General features: G+C 44.9%; 1 protein-coding gene across 1 annotated transcript in view; it reads right to left on the minus strand.

Annotated features, from left to right (window-relative positions):
* Positions 1 to 15800, minus strand: part of LOC147751414 (uncharacterized) — a 609436-nt gene that overhangs the window by 502576 nt on the left and 91060 nt on the right. Inside the window, exon 3 of the mRNA XM_086933195.1 lies at positions 5192 to 5358. Within this exon, the coding sequence (XP_086789321.1) occupies positions 5192 to 5358 (167 nt within the window). The remainder of the gene's footprint in view (positions 1 to 5191; positions 5359 to 15800) is intronic.

Genomic DNA, 15800 nt, shown 5'->3' on the forward strand with positions numbered 1-15800 from the left:
AGTAGTAAAGTCCCCATTCTTAGCGGATGATAATCTTCCAAAAATCGAAGTGGCCATAGAAGAAGGAGCCTGTGTATCCCATTTCTCAAAAATCTTCCAGAAAAAAACACATACAGGAAGCGAAGATGTAACCCACCCAGCCGCCGTATACCCCATTTCAATATAATTTGATATCTCTGAGGTCCTTCTGGCCCTAAAATTAAGTAAAAATGGAAAAGCTCCGGGGCCCGATGGAGTCCTGGTGGATATCTTTAAATACAACGTGGACCTCTGGGCCCCCATACTTACCAGGGTATGTACGGCAGCTGCAAAAGAGGGGCTGCTGAAGTCCTGGACCAAGTCCATCATGGTCCCAATTTTTAAAAAGGGAGACCGCCAGGAGCCTACTTGCTATCGCCCTATCTCACTGTTGGACTCGCTGGGCAAGGTAGCTGGCAGGGTCATCCTTGAGCGACTCCAGCAGTGGGTAGAGGAAAGGGGGGCTTTGTCCGATCTACAATTCGGCTTCCGGGTAAGTTTTGGTACAGTAGAGCAGGCCCTAAATTTATCAATGATCCTGCGAAAATACATTCACGCAAAACAGGACAAGCTCTACATGGTGTATGTGGACCTGTCCGCAGCTTTTGACTGCGTGTCCCATTCAAAGCTCTGGTCAGTATTGTCACAAATGGGAGTGGATCCCCCACTTTTAGATTTTTTGAAGGAATTATATTCCAGGGCTTCATGAGAGTCCGTTTCGGTTTGAAGGGCGAGTTGTCTGCACCCTTTGGAGTAGAGCGCGGAGTTAGGCAAGGATGTGTCCTGGCCCCCTTTTTATTCTCATTGTATACAAACAGCTTGGAGGCGGAGGTTTTAAGGGTGGCCCAGGACCTCCCTCAAGTAAAACAACGCCTGATTCCCACTCTGCTCTACGCAGACGATGCCGTCATTCTGGCCCGTACTCCGCGTGAACTATAGAAGGCGCTGTCCAGGTACGCGGATTTCATGGGCAGCCTCGACCTCCACATTAACATTAAGAAGACCTTTGTAATGGTGGTAGGCAAAGGGAGAAAACGGCCCAGGGATATATTCCTTAATAATCAAAAACTTGAAGTGACGCCCCAGTATCCCTATTTAGGTATTACAATAGACGAAAAACTGAACTGGAAAGCGGCAGTCGAGGCCAGAAAGCACTGTTTTAAGAGGGCAATAGCTGCCCTGATGTCCTTTTCACAAAAACTGGGCAAACGGTCGCCCGTGGAACAACTGAAAATCTACAATGCTAAATGTCAGACAACGGCACTGTACGGGGCTGGCGTCTGGGGGCATGTGAATGTCAGTGCTCTACAGGTGGCAGAAAACTCATTTTTTAAGATTCCTCCTTGCAGCACCGAGACGAATTTCTACATATGCATGCCACATTGAACTAGGTATACCACATATAGAGGACCTGGCAAAAATCCAACCATTGCTACTGTTCGGACGTATTTGGACGTCCGATAAAAACATGCTAACCAAAGGGATTGTGGCAGACTCAATGGCACAAGATCACTCGGCAAAAATAAGATGGCTTGTCTATATTAGAAATGTTCTCACTGACTAGGGCCTAGAGATATATTACACCGCACCAATAAACATCAGTGAGATATCTAAGAAGGACCTGAAAGCAATGGCTCTGAGCCATTTAGATGGACTAAGGCTCGTCAGCGAAATAGGGAAAGCCTCTGTCCACCATGCAATTATGGTTCAGACCACCGTTACAATCCAGCCTTATCTAACGCTCGAAATAGGTATTTCCGACCGATTCTTACTAACCAGATTTAGATTAAACCTTTTTCACCGGTTAGTAGCCTTTCCCATGAGAAACACTTAGGAGCCAACTTTAGGTCTCTGTCCCTGCGATGACACATCAGCCCAGACTACTATACACACTGTACTGTTCTGCAAGTATTATTATGCCCATCGCAAATTTTGGTTGCTATCACTGTTGAAATCGTGGGGCATTAGACAGTGCCGCCCTGCCATGTTGCGTCTTCAGCTTTTAGACTCTGAATCTACTTGTTATCATGTTGTTCATTTTTTTAAATGTATTTTTAAGCACAGAAAGAATTTGTGAGGAAGATGCTCATAACACAGACCAATGAACCTAATGTAATGTGAAGTGATTCACTTTTAACCATTCTTCTTCAGTTTTACTGTATAACTGATCTTTTTTATCTTTTGTAACAATATGGATAACAATGCTTTTATGGATTTCTATTATGAAATACCGAATAAAGAAATTTATATATATATAATAGATACTACCTAGAACATCTTTTGCAAGTGTATTCTTTTTCAGCTCCTGCAAAGGATAGACGAGCATGAAGTCCAATGTCCACTCCAGGTGGGCTTTCACTCCAGTACATCGACCATAGATCAGAATTATTTTCAGGTTCCAGTTAATATACTGGAAGACTGTTACCATGGGTGGGGCAGACTCTTTGCTGTATTTCTGGACCTTAGAGTGGCATTCAATCTGGTGCCGAGGGACACTCACTGGAAGGTCCTAGCAGAGGTGGGATCCCTGGTTACTTATGTACAAGTATAGAGAGAATGCAAGAGTCAAACTTTGCCCAGGTCCGATGTGGCAAACTCGGTGAAGTGACCGAACCTTTCCCTGTAAACAAAGGTATGCGACAAGGTTGTGTGATAGCCCGACCCTCTTTACATTATTTATTAACGATCTGGTTAGCTACCTAAACAAATGCGATAACAATGCGACAAACTAGCAAACGTGAGGGTTTCTGCCCTCACGTTTACAGATGATACACTTCTTCTGACTAAATCACCTATGGGGTTTCAGAAACTACTGGACCAGTTTAGCAGTTTTGCTCACATACGGGACTGGAAATACATTGTCCAAGACCATGTACATGGTTTTCAATCCATGTCATTCAACTCGATCGCACCCAGCGCTTCGTGGGGTACCTTTAGAACAAGTCCATCTGTTTGAATACATGGGTGTCACATTAAGTGGAATGATGGATTGCGGTCACCATATCTCTAAATGAAGGATTAAATTAGAGCAACAGAATTGAGGGCTCTTAAAGGTGTATCAGGGGCCTCATTTTAAACCATACTCACTGGTTACCCAGCTTTTTTCCTGTCAGGCTTTGGGGGTGGCCTTATACGGGGCTGGGCTGTGATGACATAAAAACCTTAATAGCGTAGAATTGATGGAAAATAGTTTTTTGAGGCAGGTGTTAAATATGCCAGCTAGCCAAAGAATTAAAAATCCGATTCAGATGATATAGGCTGAATAAGCTTTTAACCTCATCGTTACCTTTTAATCAAACCGGCTCTTTCTTAATGATAAAGGATATTTAGTGCACAGAACCTTTTCTAGATGATATTGAGCCGATCCTGGCAAGTAAAATCTATATGCACTTTCGATATGGCACTTTGCCATTATGCACTTTCACCTCAAGATGGACAAAGTCAACAAATGTAGCACCAGTGGGATCCAAACCTGTGGACATGATAGGGAAACAGTAGCCCATATGCTGTTTTTATGTCTAACCTATAGTAGGGCTGAGTGGTTCATCCCTATATGTAGACGTTTAGGAGTTAATAGACATCTAGAGGCGTGTAAAATTATACAGTCTGACGTGATGGTGCCTATGGTGTTTGCTGTTTCTAGATTTTTATTAAGCATATGTAGTGCTACGAAGAAATATGAACTAGTATAATCCATTGCTCTGCCTATTAATTTCTGATATGATTGATTTTAAAGTTCAGAATATATATGTATTACGAAACCAAGCATTCTGTTTTTAACTATTTATTATCTATATCTAATTTTAGAATTGTATGTACATTTTTAAAGTTCTATTTGTGATACCCAGTGCTTCATATTTTACTGTCTTTGTTTGTCTCTTTTATAGCATTTTACCGAAATAAAGGGTATTGAAGGGAACTGAATACAACACGAAAGGCAACCATATAAATTGAATGTTTTCATAGTCGCGTTCATTGATGCAATGAAATCGGAAATATTTTTGTTAATTCAATCCGAACAGTACAACAAACATTGAGTCAGAGTCTTCGTGCACAACATAATGATTGATGTGAAACTAACAGTATGGCTCATGGCATGACCAAGTTGTAACAGCTAGCAGCGAGCTCCACCTATAGTCAGTGACTGGCATTACATGTCAAACTATGCAAGATTCCGGATAGAATGTATTTTCGTATTCAAAAAAGCACAAATTCTTAAACACCATTGTCAATTATGTAGTTTCACAATGTTCTCAAAGCCCCCTGGACAGTTTGTGTCCATACATATTACGCCATTAGACGCCATGTTTTAGACTGAATCTGTCTGATATCATAAATTCATATATTTCAGGTTTGAATTTCCAGAAAAGCTGGCATGTTGATGCTGTGGACATCTTAAGGATTTCAGGGGCCCTGGGCCACACATATTTTGGAGGCCCCTGTTCGGAACAGTTTTGAATGTATGGTCCAATTTCAGCTCGTTCAGGCCCTCTTTGGCCAGGTCACTGACAGTGCCGGGGCTCAATCGTCCAAATTCTAAATGTGTTTGCATCTAATATTCAGGGATAGTGACTTGTGTTTTCAATCTTGTAGCACAGCAGCAGCTCACTGATATTACTGAAAATAATCTCTCTGACACCCTCCCATTTCTCATAAGTGAGGTCCCGTTTTGATCTAAAAGAAACGCTTGCATGAAACATAAACACAACATTTCTCTGCAAAATACGTGTAATAGACTCTCGCCTATCACCCACATTAAAAATAAATTAAAGGAAAACAGTATTTACAACAATCTGTATAAGAATTCTTCAAGGTCATGGGACAAGACTGTAAAACAGAGTTGCTCTATCGGGGAGCACCATGAAAGTCTGGGACCGTGGGCCAAAGCCCACTTTGTCCATGTCTTAAAACGTCTCTGGGGATGCACGAGTTAAACAGTGCATTTCTAATCCCATGCCCCATAAAAATGTCTAGTAATACTTTTACAAGATTCACATCTCTGATGTCTCACTTTTAAGGAAAGACCTTTACTCATTAGTCGTTATCTGTATCTTAATCAATTCGATCTCGTCTATAAGTGGCTAGCTAATCACTCTGTGGCTATTCATTTTACATTTAGCGCTATGAATACTACTTTTTTTTAAATGAGCATATATGTAGTATTAGTTCATACATGATCCACGTTTCTTAGAGCAATGCTCTGACAGTCCATGTTGGCTTTCTCGTCAATGATACCATGCTTTTTCATTTCAGCTACAAACCATTCCACTCGGGTAAGTATCTGCTGCTGGGTAAGTCCATCCAAACTCTGCAATCGTTTCACAGACTTCCCTGTAAAACCTAAACAACAGAGAAATAAATAATGTCGATAAATATGAACAAGAACCGATATATAAGTGACTCCACCTATTTTAAGATAATACAAATTATCAGAAAAGCAGGTGCTTAAACTTTAGTTTTGGAGCATAAAGTAATAAACATTAGTGCTTTGCTAAACCATGTAATAGATATACTTTCTCACTTAGGCAAACATATCTAAATTAAATTATTTAACATATCTGAACTATTATTTTTATAGAAATTAATGTATACCACACTCCATTTTATTTAACAATGTTTGTTGATTTATTCATTACATGTATTTAATTATTTTAAAAATTAAAAATGTACAATTATGATATTGAAAGTTAACTCTTCCTTCCACTATCCCATGTAAATTACTCTTTCCTCCAAGTTTGTTGCCTGGGGTATAATTAGTAACTTTGATCTTTTTCCACCTGCACATGAACATTCTCCTATGTAAATAGTAAATTTGCAGCCACCCCACTAAATGTTTTTGAGCCTTATGTTAGAATATTAAATCTGCCCCCTTCGCCTCCCAGTGTATGCTATTTTACTTAAGTAAGTTGGACCTGAGTTTGAATAGTAAATATGTGCTGTCCCAAATGTATGTGGTGCTGGAGTAAGAGTTTGAATTGTAAAATTAAAATCCCACAACACGAGTACGTTTTCCAACATAAGCGGATATAAAGTTAAAAGAGTAAATATGTGCCCCAAATATAAGCACTTTCCACAATGTTTGTTCGACTGGCATTAGAATAGAAAATCTAACCCATCCATCCTTCTAACATCTGCACTTTCCCCAAATTAAGGGATTCAACATAATGCTGAAACAGACTGGCACCAACAGGCCATATGTGGTGGTCCGCCCGACAGCCTGGGAATCGATCCGACCGCCAGATTACAATACAGGCGGTCAGAGCGCTGAGGTTGGGGGTAGGACTGCTGCCTCCGACAGGATCAAAGATCTCGTCGGGATGGCAGTCCGATTCAGAAACCCTACAATGACTGCAGTGTCTACGCAGGCACCAGCGTAGAGATTAGGATCTCGCTTTCTGACTACCTTTTCATGAAGGTTTGACCGCCATAAGAAGGCAGCCTGAAAGGAACTTGAGGGCCGCAACCAGGGTCCCTGTCCCCCGTAGTGCCTCGCACATATCCATGCACCATGTGGTGCTTGACACACAGTGCATGGATGTGCAGAATCTGCCTTTTTCCACTGCAACTTGTGCTGCAGACTTTTCCTGGGCCGCAGCACAAACCACAGTAAAAAAAAGTCTGTTTCCGACCGCCTACACAGGGGTCTAATCATTATATGGCGGATGGGACCACCGACTCCTTGTCGCCCGGTCACATTCCTGCTGTGATGGAGGTCGGTTATCCAACCAACCACCATCATAATTAGGCCCTAACTTGGATTGGAGTTAGAACAGTACATTTACAACCCTTTAATGTTTGCTCTTTCCCCTTTTTGGTGGATTCAAATTAGAATAGTAAACCTTACCTGTCCAATATTCTTTTTAACAACTAGGGGTTTGCAAATATTAATCTGTGCTTTAAACTTTTATTTTACTTTTCTTGGTGTTCTGTTAGATTTCCATTTTTTATATTTTTTTATAAATACATCTATACTATTTAGGTAAGGACTTATATATACTTTCAATGTAAATGTATTTAACATAATTTTATAATAGAAAATGTATCATGATTTACATATGTTTATGTAATGCAATGTGTTTTAAGTTAACTAAGTTAAATTTAGGTTTTTTCATGTATATCATTACATATTTTAATAAAAAATCTTATTACATATCTATGCTAATATGAAATAAACTTATGTTAAAAATTGAGAGCACTGGAGCGGTGCACTCCCAAATGAGTATAGCATCAATAATGAAGCTCAATCAGTTTCTTCGTGGCAAAATATTTAAAACTCTTTATTTTCAACACTCCGTAGGGTTTGGGCAATGCATCAGCCAACGCGTTTCGTTCAATAGGTTGAACTTCGTCAGGGCTGAAAGAATTGCAACATAGATAACATAAATACACTGATTATGTAACACATTAAAAATGCCATAAACCACAATCTATTAACAACCTAATATCTTATATTCAAGCAAGGCACTGGAAACAAATTGATCTTGTCGAAATGAAATAGACCTGATACATAGGATGAGTGGAGACAGTGGTGATGACAAGACAATAACTGTTCTGTCAAATTTGTGGTTTATACCAACAAACTAGGACAAATGAGGAGATTTACACAAACATACAGACCATATAGCGGGTAAAATCTGTGCTGTCACATGCATTGACAACACTACAGGTACAAGACAATACCTGTTATCCTATCAAATTCCTGGTTTATACCAACATACTAGGACAGATGAGGGGATTTACACAAACGTGCAGAACACATAGCAGTTAAAATCTGTGCTGTCACAAGCATTGACAACACTACAGGTACAATCACATAGTTCATCATTGAATAATTCTACTCTAAACAGATCCTATAACCCAGACTCGTAAATTTGGTAGACAATAGGTTAGAGACAGTGATGTACCATCCTTTTTGCCGACTTTGTGTTGGGATGTAAGTATGTGAAATGTTCCGTACTTGGTAGTTAGCATGACTGGTCTGTGTATGCTGTTCTTTGGATGAGTCCCGGAAGAGGTGCTGTCTCACAATACATAACATAGACCAAACATTGGAATGGGGAGTGCGCCTGCATGTCACATAAATGGGGATACCCTCTACGTGTGCGCATGACACAATTACACTAAAAAAAACATTAGGTGCAAGCAGGGGATAGGAAGGATATCACCTACATCCCCCTTGGGATGAAAACCACTCACTAAACTTTCAAAGTACACTGTGAGCTAGGATTATTCGTATATTTGAGTTGGCAAAAAAAAAACCTAGGTGAGCTGATAGTCCCAATGTTCAATTCAGACAAAACATTCATGAGAAAGACAATGTATGACATGGCCATGGCCGTACATATCGAGTGTGATAGATGGTGAATACAGCAAATATAGTGCTTCTAAAGGATGGGTCCCCTGGCCTGGTCTGGGCCGGACCGTAGTCTGGATAAATGTCAGAAGCTGTAGATCTAAAGACTGCTTGCCACTGTGTGGGCCTCCTTGATAAGGGCTTCAGTAGTAGTCCTTCCAGTCCCCTACTTGCACCTAATGTTTGTTTGAGTGTAATGTTGTCATGCACACAAGTAGGGGGTATCCCCATTTATGTGACAAGCAGGCACACTCCCCATTCCAGTGTTTGGTCTATGTTATGTATTGTGAGACAGCACCTCTGCCAGGATTCATCCAAAGAACAGCATACACAGACCAGTCATGCTAACTGTAGAGGCTACAAACACTCCTGAGGCGGAAGCTGGGAGCACGCTCGTATTTTTTAACTTGTGTTGGAAATAAAAACTGTTTTTACCTTCTCTTCACTTCCTTCAGGGCACACTCCCGCCCTAAATCACTTCGAAAATCGCTGCGCAGCCGATCTGAATGCTGCCACGGCACAGGGATTTTCGCCGCCATTCTCCATCATCTGCCCCAGGCCACGCCCACGGCCCTGAGGCCACGCCCCCTGCCGAAACCTGCTACATAAGGCACGCTATCACACAGCTCGCAGTAAGAGGCTACAAACACTCCTGAGGCGGAAGCCGGGAGCACGCTCGTATTTTTTAACTTGTGTTGGAAATAAAAACAGTTTTTACCTGCTCTTCACTTCCTTCAGTGCACACTCCCGCCCTAAATCACTTTGAAAATCGCCGAGCAGCCGATCTGAACGCTGCCACGGCACAGGGATTTTTGCCGCCATTCTCCATCATCAGCCCCAGGCCACGCCCACGGCCCTGAGGCCACGCCCCTTCCTCTCTGTGCCATCCCCGGACACGCAGCGGACGCGCGCAGCGGGCGCGCACAGCGGGCGCCCTGCCTGCACGCCGAAGGCTCGCCAAAGGCAAGCCGGTCTGCGGCCGTCCGCGCCAGGCCCAAGGGGCCTGCCAAGCCGGCTACCCTATCTCCTACTCGGCTGACTCACTCAGGGATCTACAACCCCCCAACCTCACACCTTCTCCCTCTACCATCAGACGCATCACCACTAGCGCATCATCTCGTCCGATCGACGTCCCATCAGTTGGAGCACTCCCCGCCAAACCGGCTAAGATAGATACTACCATCCGGGTGTTATATCTGAACACCCGCTCCCTGGTAAAACACCAAGCCGACATCTTTATCCTTCTATCCACCGAGAAACCGGACGCACTCCTGCTCACTGAGACCTGGTTGACTGCAGACTCTCTTCCTGACATCCTGGCGGCCCTACCCCCAGACTACTACATCCTTCGTGCCGACCGCCCAGGCAATCGCCCTGGGGGTGGGTTGGCTTCCATAATCTCTAAACGCCTCAATTTCATTTCTACATCTCCCCTCTCCCTTTCGGGTGTAGACAATCTAATCTTCAGCCTAAAAACGGACATAGGAGCCTTAACACTCCTTCTCCTTTATCGTCCCCCCCAACCCATGCCCTCATTTGCGGCCACCCTGACCAAACAGCTGATCAACCTACTCACCTCTAACCCAAGATTCGCCCTCTTCGGTGACCTCAACTACTGGTTCAACGACGCCAATGCCTGGCCCCATGCCTCAGAGGTTTTCGAGGCTCTCACTAGCCTCAACCTTACTCAACAAATCACTTCGCCTACTCACATCAAGGGCCACACACTGGACCAGATCAGGCCTCAAAATCTGACTCTCTCTCTCCCATCCGCCTCCCCCTGCACCTGGTCAGACCATCACCTAATCGATACCACCCTCACCGTCAGTGGCAGAACCTCCGCCCCTCTGATGGCTGGCGGCCTTTTTAGCGCAAATGGAGTTCTTACGACTCCCAAGGCTTTCTCGCGACCCTATCCGACACCCGGCCTGCCCTCAACCCGCCAACCAACATCGACAAGCTGGAAAGCGATATCGGCACTTGGCTGAAGTCAGCCAGTGACCAATTTGCCCCCTTAACCAAATTCCCCCCGACCAGACACCACAACTCCCACAGATGGTTCACGGACGATCTCAAAAAACTCAAACTGAAGACACGCCAGCTGGAAAGGACATGGCGATGCAACTACTCTGAATCAGATAGACTACAATACACCCTAGTCCGTAGAGATTACAGAATCGCAATCTCCTCAGCTAAATCAGCCCACTTCTCTAACCGAATCTCATCTGCGGACAACAAATCAAAGGAAGTTTTTAAAACCATGAACGAACTCACCTCCGTCGACAGAACTCTCCCAGGTCAAACCCCCACCCAAGGAACTTGCGACGCTCTCAATCTCTTTTTTATTGAGAAAATCAATAAAATCAAAGCCTCCCCTCAGACTACCGCTTCAGATACCCCCCAAATAACTCTTCCGTCTTCACCGATTTCCCTACCCTCATGGCTGACTCCTTGATGGAGCTCGCGTCCCAGGTAAAATCGGGCTCTCCGAATGATGGCTGCCCTCCTCCGATCCTACGGAGCATCTGTCACTCTTTCCCCGAATGCATCTTACCTGTGCTGAACGGCTCGCTTAGCACAGGTATTGTCCCCAGCACCTTCAAAGAGGCCATCCTAGTCCCACTATTGAAGAAACGTGGCGCGGACCCAGCAGAACTGTCCAACTACCGCCCCATATCGCTCCTACCCTACTTCTCCAAACTAATCGAAGCGCATGCCTCTCCAACTTCATCGAGACCTCATGCTACCTGGAGCCCAATCAGGCCAGCTTCAGGCCAGCCTTCTCCACTGAGGCTGTCATCTTGGCTGTACTCAACACGCTTAGGAGGAATGCCGACTCGGGGATCCCCCAGGCCCTTGTACTCCTTGATCTATCAGCTGCGTTCAACACGGTTGACCACAACATCTTGCTTCACCGTGTCAAACAGGCTGGCATCCAGGGCCCTGCCCTTAGCTGGTTTCAGTCTTTCCTGACTGGCAGAACACAAGCCGTCCGCTTGGGCCCCTACACAGCGCCCAAAACCCCTACGTCATGTGGAGTCCCCCAGGGCTCCTCCCTGTCACCTTTACTGTTCAACCTCTACCTCCGGCCCCTAATCCACTCACTTCGAAACTGGGACATCACAGTTTATAACTATGCCGATGATCTGCAGATCATCTTCCCACTTAACTCCCCGAATGCTGTGGACAACTTCCACTCCGCAATGCTTCACATTCAGGAATGGATGAACTGCAACCAACTGAAATTAAACCCAAGGAAAACCGAGCTCCTTCTCCCGGGCTCCAGCCCCTCTTCCTGGGGAACCCAGTTCTGGCCCACTGAACTGGGCTCTCCACCGACCCCCGCGAAATCTGTGAAGAGCCTCGGCGTGACCATCGACGCCGAACTCTCCCTCCGATCTCAAGTTGGTTCCGTGATTTCATCTTGTTCGTTCCAACTCCAAAAGATTCGGAAGGTCAGCCACCTACTTCCTCCCGCTGTTCTGATCCAAGTAATCATCTCCCTTGTGCTCTCCCGCTTGGACTTTTCCAACTCCCTCTATCACGGACTCCCTTCTCCATCGCCTCCAGGTAGTCCAGAACCAAGCAGCTTGCCTCATTTACAAATCCCCCAAATGGCAATCGGCCAAACCCCTGCTGCACAAACTGCATTGGTTGCCTATAGAACAACGAGTGGCCTTCAAGCTGGGCTGCCTCACGTTCAAGGCCCTCCACTGCACCAGCCCCGCTTTCCTAACTTCACTCATCAACCCTTACCGTCCAAATCGCAATCTGCGCTCTGCCCATCTTCACACGCTTGTTGTACCCAGAACCAGAACAAATAAATTCGGTGGCCGCAGGTTCGCCCTCCTAGCCCCGAAGTTTTGGAACCCTCTCCCCCTGACCATCAAATCTAGCAGCTCCCTTCTTCATTTCAGGAAGCAGCTTAAAACCTTCCTCTTCCCCGCACCCTGCTAATCCTGCAAACTTCCAGCCCGTGTTTCACCTCTGTTCTATAGCGCCAGGAAACCCATGGTGTCAGCGCGCTCTACAAATATCACATAACATAACATAACATAACATAACTACCAAGTAGGGAACATTTCACATACATACATCCTAACACAAAGTCGGCAAAAAGGATGGTACATCCCCATCCGGCACCTATTCTCTACAAAATTGACGAGTCTGGGTTATAGGATCTGTTTGGAGTAGAATTATTCAATGATGAACTATGTGATTGTACCTGTAGTGTTGTCAATGCTTGTGACAGCACAGATTTTAACCGCTATATGTTCTGCACGTTTGTGTAAATCCCCTCATCTGTCCTAGTATGTTGGTATAAACCCAGAATTTGATAGGATAACAGGTATTGTCTTGTACCTGTAGTGTTGTCAATGCATGTGACAGCACAGATTTTACCCGCTATATGGTCTGTATGTTTGTGTAAATCCCCTCATTTGTCCTAGTTTGTTGGTATAAACCACAAATTTGACAGAACAGTTATTGTCTTGTCATCACCACTGTCTCCACTCATCCTATGTATCAGGTCTATTTCATTTTGACAAGATCAATTTGTTTCCAGTGCCTTGCTTAAATATAAGATATTAGGTTGTTAACGGGTTGTGGTTCATGGTATTTTTCATGTGTTACATAATCTGTGTTTTTAGGTCTCGCGACCTATCAATGCGCAAGCGCATTGAGCGGAGCGAGAATTCATGTCCTGAAAATCCTCGTCAAACCAAGGGCTTCGTTCCTGCGGTTTTCTTTACGTTCACGTGGCCACAGGCACGCGCTTTTGGGCCATAAACTCTGTTCCCCAGCTTCAGCACCTCCCCTCTCTCTCCCCGCAAACACAGCCTTACTTTAATTTCTCCTCCCCCTCCCCAGCCAGCTTCCCCGAGGCAGCAGCACTCCTCCCACACCAGCACCTCCCCTCTCTCTCCCCGCAAACACAGCCTTTATTTTCCTTTCTCCTCCCCCTCCCCACGGCCCCACAGCACATCAAAGGGCTTCGCCAGCGTGCGCTCTGCGGCTTCTCCTCCCCTAACGCGCTTCTCCTCCCCTAACACCCCACACCCTGAAACACTGCCCAAAACATGTTTTTGCATGACGTCGAAACGCAGTAAACTGAAGTTGTCATCATCTATGACATACTTGCATGCCAGAAAAAGGAGCAAATTTGTTTCACCCGTCTTCAAATAAGAAATTGTACAGTTTACGCTAATCCAGTCAGTTTTCAGCTAGACCTGTGCTTGTGTCTCGAAATCCAGTGCCTGGGTAATGCCACCGTTCTCCTCACACAAACAAATTGTGTAGTCCTGAGCAGCCCTTTCACCATAGCTCACCAAAGGGCGAGCGCCTAGACATGAAGGCAGCAACAAGCACTGCGCGTGTTAGGACAACACACTCTTTCTTTTTAACCTAGACGTACCACTAGGAGGTTTACTTCACAGAGGAGCGTCCTAAAACGCACCCTCGTCACTTGCTCTGTAATCAAAATGCGAAGTCCGAAATTTCATCTAGGCGCTAAATTGTCTTCCGCGCTGCTATCAATACAACATGCGTGGCTTAGAGATGCCTCATCGAGGGTTCTTAACGCACCTCACTGAAAGCCCCACATCTCCTCCCCCGCCCCCATTACATACTGCCGCCCACCCTGCAGTGCAATATATACTGCTGTTGGCTTGCACGTGAGATCTCCTGGGATGCGGGGGTACGACTGCGCATGTGCCAGCTCTATGGCTACCCTCACCACTCTACACACACCAGGGTCACGAGTAACTACGTTAGAATCAAGGGCAGAGGGGCTTAACTGTGCGAGCCGCACTAGAGCAGTTAATGCAACTTTAAAACTGGAGAACCAGGTTTGGGTCCTGGCGTGATTCTGGGCACATCACTTATTTTCCCGGTGTTTAACAAATAAATGAATCCGAACTTGTGTAATGTGACTAATGCTCATTTAAAGTGCTACGATGCTTTTAGGCCGTGTTTGCGCTATATAATAATGCCAATAAAGTCATTCTACCCGTCTGTACTGCACCCTCCAGACGCACGTCACACAAGATAAATACGCAATAAATAACCAGTCCTGCGATACAACTGGAAGCTTACCCGGGCCAGCTCAGCAGAGTTCCAGAAACCAGTGGATATTGAAATCAGATGAAACCGCATGTAACTTATCCACTGAACCAGGCGGCGGTTCTTTAATGAGACTGGGTCCTGGCTAGCATGATGCAGTGAGTCTCTTCAGTTTGGGGTGCAGAGCACAACGTGGATTGAGGTTGTGAATTTAGTTGTGTTACATAAGATAAATAAGCAGCACCTGTGGCTTGTTTCCTTCCTCGTCCTCCGGGAAGAGCCCTTTTACTGCCAGTTCAACTTGGCAGCCCTCCCCTCCCTGATCGTTTGCAGGGTGGGGAGTGAGCAAAAGCACAAGAACTTCTATTGTCATTCACCAGGCTGTGAAAGAGGCGTGAAGGGGAGCTTCCCTCAGCGCAGCATGACAAACACATTGACATTCCGGGCTCCATCAGGCCTCCTTCAGCCCACGCCCCCAGTGTTTGCAGAGCATTCTGACTTCTCAAGCTGGCCATCTTTGCTTATAATTCCTGTGTTTTTTTTTATACACAAGGAGCTAGGATACTGTTCACCAAAGGTATGTTTTTTGTGCAGTGCGTTTACTTTTGGGTAATGTCTAACTACAAATGTTTGTTACTTTTTGGGGCTTTGGTTATATGTGCACGCTCAATGGAGGGACACGCACGCGGCATCGGGCTTATATAAGTATTTTAAAACACATTCAGTAGCGCTAGTGCGTCGCTACACTGTAACTTTAATGTCTTTGCAGTGGCCGTTTCTGGAGCGCCTCACGTAATCTTACGAATTGTGTTCTTTCGGATGTACTATCATTGAAGTAGAGGGGGGGGGTATTTATTTAAGTGTAAGGACAAATGCTTCATAATGCGCTAGAATTGCTACAACTTTATTTTTTATTAAATACATTCAGTAGAGCTAATGCATTTGCAATCTTGCGGTAGTGCGCTTTAGTTACTTATTTCCAGTAATGACAGGCTAAACGCTTTAGCTACACCAAGATTTGGTTTCATCGTGACAAATCTTCTGCTTCCCTTCGGTGTTGCTGCATGTTAATTGGGGTTGTTTGTACTCCGGGTTGTTAAGAGGAAGACTGGTCTTTTCTGCACTAGGGAAAGTTTAAAGAGTTATTTTAATCATCAGCAGTGCGTCAGCACTGAGAAGGCTAATGAGGGACTTCAAACAGTATGTGTGCACTGTACATTTTTCAGTCTTCTACCAAGGGGACAGGCTCAATGTATACTCTCAGCCGGGGATCAGAGTAGAGTTAACAGCCATGCTGGACAGGTTTGGAACATAACAGTACAGACCTTAGCAGGGGCTTTGTCAGGAGAAAGTAGACCCCCTCACCCCA

The sequence above is a fragment of the Lissotriton vulgaris genome, chromosome 1_1, assembly GCF_964263255.1.
Source record: "Lissotriton vulgaris chromosome 1_1, aLisVul1.2, whole genome shotgun sequence".
NCBI classification, from domain to species: Eukaryota; Metazoa; Chordata; class Amphibia; order Caudata; family Salamandridae; genus Lissotriton; species Lissotriton vulgaris.